Source organism: Nanorana parkeri, unplaced genomic scaffold (genome assembly GCF_000935625.1).
Source record: "Nanorana parkeri isolate BGI_ZX_2015 unplaced genomic scaffold, ASM93562v1 scaffold1627, whole genome shotgun sequence".
NCBI classification, from domain to species: Eukaryota; Metazoa; Chordata; class Amphibia; order Anura; family Dicroglossidae; genus Nanorana; species Nanorana parkeri.
Window position 1 is genome coordinate 39,224 of NW_017307895.1, and position 2,083 is coordinate 41,306.

Here is a 2,083-nt window from a genome sequence, read left to right on the forward strand (position 1 = left end):
TGATTTTAGTACAATACATGAAGAGCCTGAAGCTGAAGCTTATTGGGGTTTTGCACCAGGGCACGCATCACTGCAGTCCACTCTGCTCCGGGGTCTCCTATGCCATACAGTGTGCAGCTTTAGGGCCCACACCACAAGGGCCACAATGCTTGTCATCAGCATAAGAACACAAGTTTACAATGCGCAAGGAAGGTGCATGTGTGACAAGGCCGGACTGAAGGGTAGAACCACCTTGGAAGGGGGAGGGGGTGCAGAGAGGGCCGGACCTGCACCCTTTGCTGCTGAAGTGGTTCCCAGCTCATTGGTGGGGGGGGATGGAGGCAGGAGAACTTTGGACTTTGCGTCTCGGGTGTGAAGGAACCTGGACCCGGCACTGACGTAGATGGTATGTCCATGGCATGCATTGGACTGCCCTTCCCCCATACACCTCCCTTCCTGATAATGAATTGCGCTCCTATCACCTCCTTTTATGTCTGCGTTCATACGCCGGGCCCTCGGCTGCCCTGCGTGAATCTGGGCGTCTTGTGCGTCACCGGGGGGAATGTCCGACATGCCCGCCGCACTCTCCATACACTGCTTCCCATGTCCCAGCGTCGCCACTCCCATAGAATACAGTCACATGTGGAATCACCACACGGAAAGGTCCGTTCATCTCACCGTACAGCCGCTCTCTGGTGCCCATGCGCTCCGCGGGCACGCGCACTCTCATCGAGCCGCGGATGTTGCCGGTCTCCTCCCCTCGATGAGACAGGTAGGTCAGGAATTGCTGCGTGGTGCTGCCGATCATCGACTTCAGGGCGATCACGCACTCGCCTGAACAGGAAATGAAAAGACGTCATATGAGGAGTCACATGACTACACGGGGGGGGGGGGGGGAAGACCCCGCAACCAAAATAATGACTACATGGGGGGATAAACCCCACACAGGATATAATCACCGCCCGCCGACGTCATATGAGGAGTCACATGACTACACGGGGGGGATAAACCCCACACAGGATATAATCACCACCCGCCGACATCATATGAGGAGTCACATGACTACATGGGGGGATAAACCCCACACAGGATATAATCACCGCCCGCCGACGTCATATGAGGAGTCACATGACTACACGGGGGGGATAAACCCCACACAGGATATAATCACCACTCGCCGACGTCATATGAGGAGTCACATGACTACACGGGGGGGGATAAACCCCACACAGGATATAATCACCACCCGCCGACGTCATATGAGGAGTCACATGACTACACAGGGGGGATAAACCCCACACAGGATATAATCACCACCCGCCGACGTCATATGAGGAGTCACATGACTACATGGGGGGATAAACCCCACACAGGATATAATCACCACTCGCCGACGTCATATGAGGAGTCACATGACTACATGGGGGGATAAACCCCACACAGGGGTTACAGACACTTCAGGCCCATCTCAGGGACTCCTCTACACTTTATCATATACAGAAGGAGAGGTTATATAACATAGAATGAGCAAAATGGCGTCAGCAACAACCAACCAACCAACATAAACAGGAACCGAGACTCACCGTACGATTCGTATCCGTCCATCGACTTGACCGTCAGCAGCAAGTGCTGGTCCTGCAGGTATTCGATCTCAGAGACGATCGGCCGCAGCTGCGGAGGGAAGAGAAGAGCGCAATGTATAAGGATCGCAATCCGCGCGATACAAAGTACTGTACACAATGCTGTGCACTGGTCTGCCCACAAGGGGGCGATGCGGTGCCCACAGATCAAGTCTGAACTAGTGATGGGCTCGGGCGTGTTCGCAGCTCCACGTGCCGAGCCCGCCGGGAAGCTGACAGCGCCAATCACAGGCACTGAGACATTTCCCGAACACCCCATCACTGTGACAGCTTAGCCGGGAGGCTGCAGCTGTTAGAAGGACAATTCGGTGTCAAAAAAACAAAAAAGGAAGACTGCAAACTTTCACTTTTTTCTATTTCACATTTTTGTCGGTTCAGCTGGAAGGATTTTATCTTCCTAAACCCAAAAATGTTATATATTGCGTGTCCCTTGTTTTCATATGTAGAGGCCGCGTGACGTATTA

At 53.4% G+C, this 2,083-nt stretch overlaps 1 protein-coding gene across 1 annotated transcript in view; it reads right to left on the reverse strand.

Annotated features, from left to right (window-relative positions):
- The window catches only part of LOC108799086 (phosphatidylinositol 3,4,5-trisphosphate 5-phosphatase 2-like), an 8,363-nt gene that overhangs the window by 3,043 nt on the left and 3,237 nt on the right, over positions 1-2,083 (reverse strand). Inside the window, exons 5-6 of the mRNA XM_018570905.1 lie at positions 1,563-1,650; positions 658-813 (exon numbers count right to left, since the gene is read on the reverse strand). Coding sequence (XP_018426407.1) covers positions 658-813; positions 1,563-1,650 — 244 coding nt within the window. The remainder of the gene's footprint in view (positions 1-657; positions 814-1,562; positions 1,651-2,083) is intronic.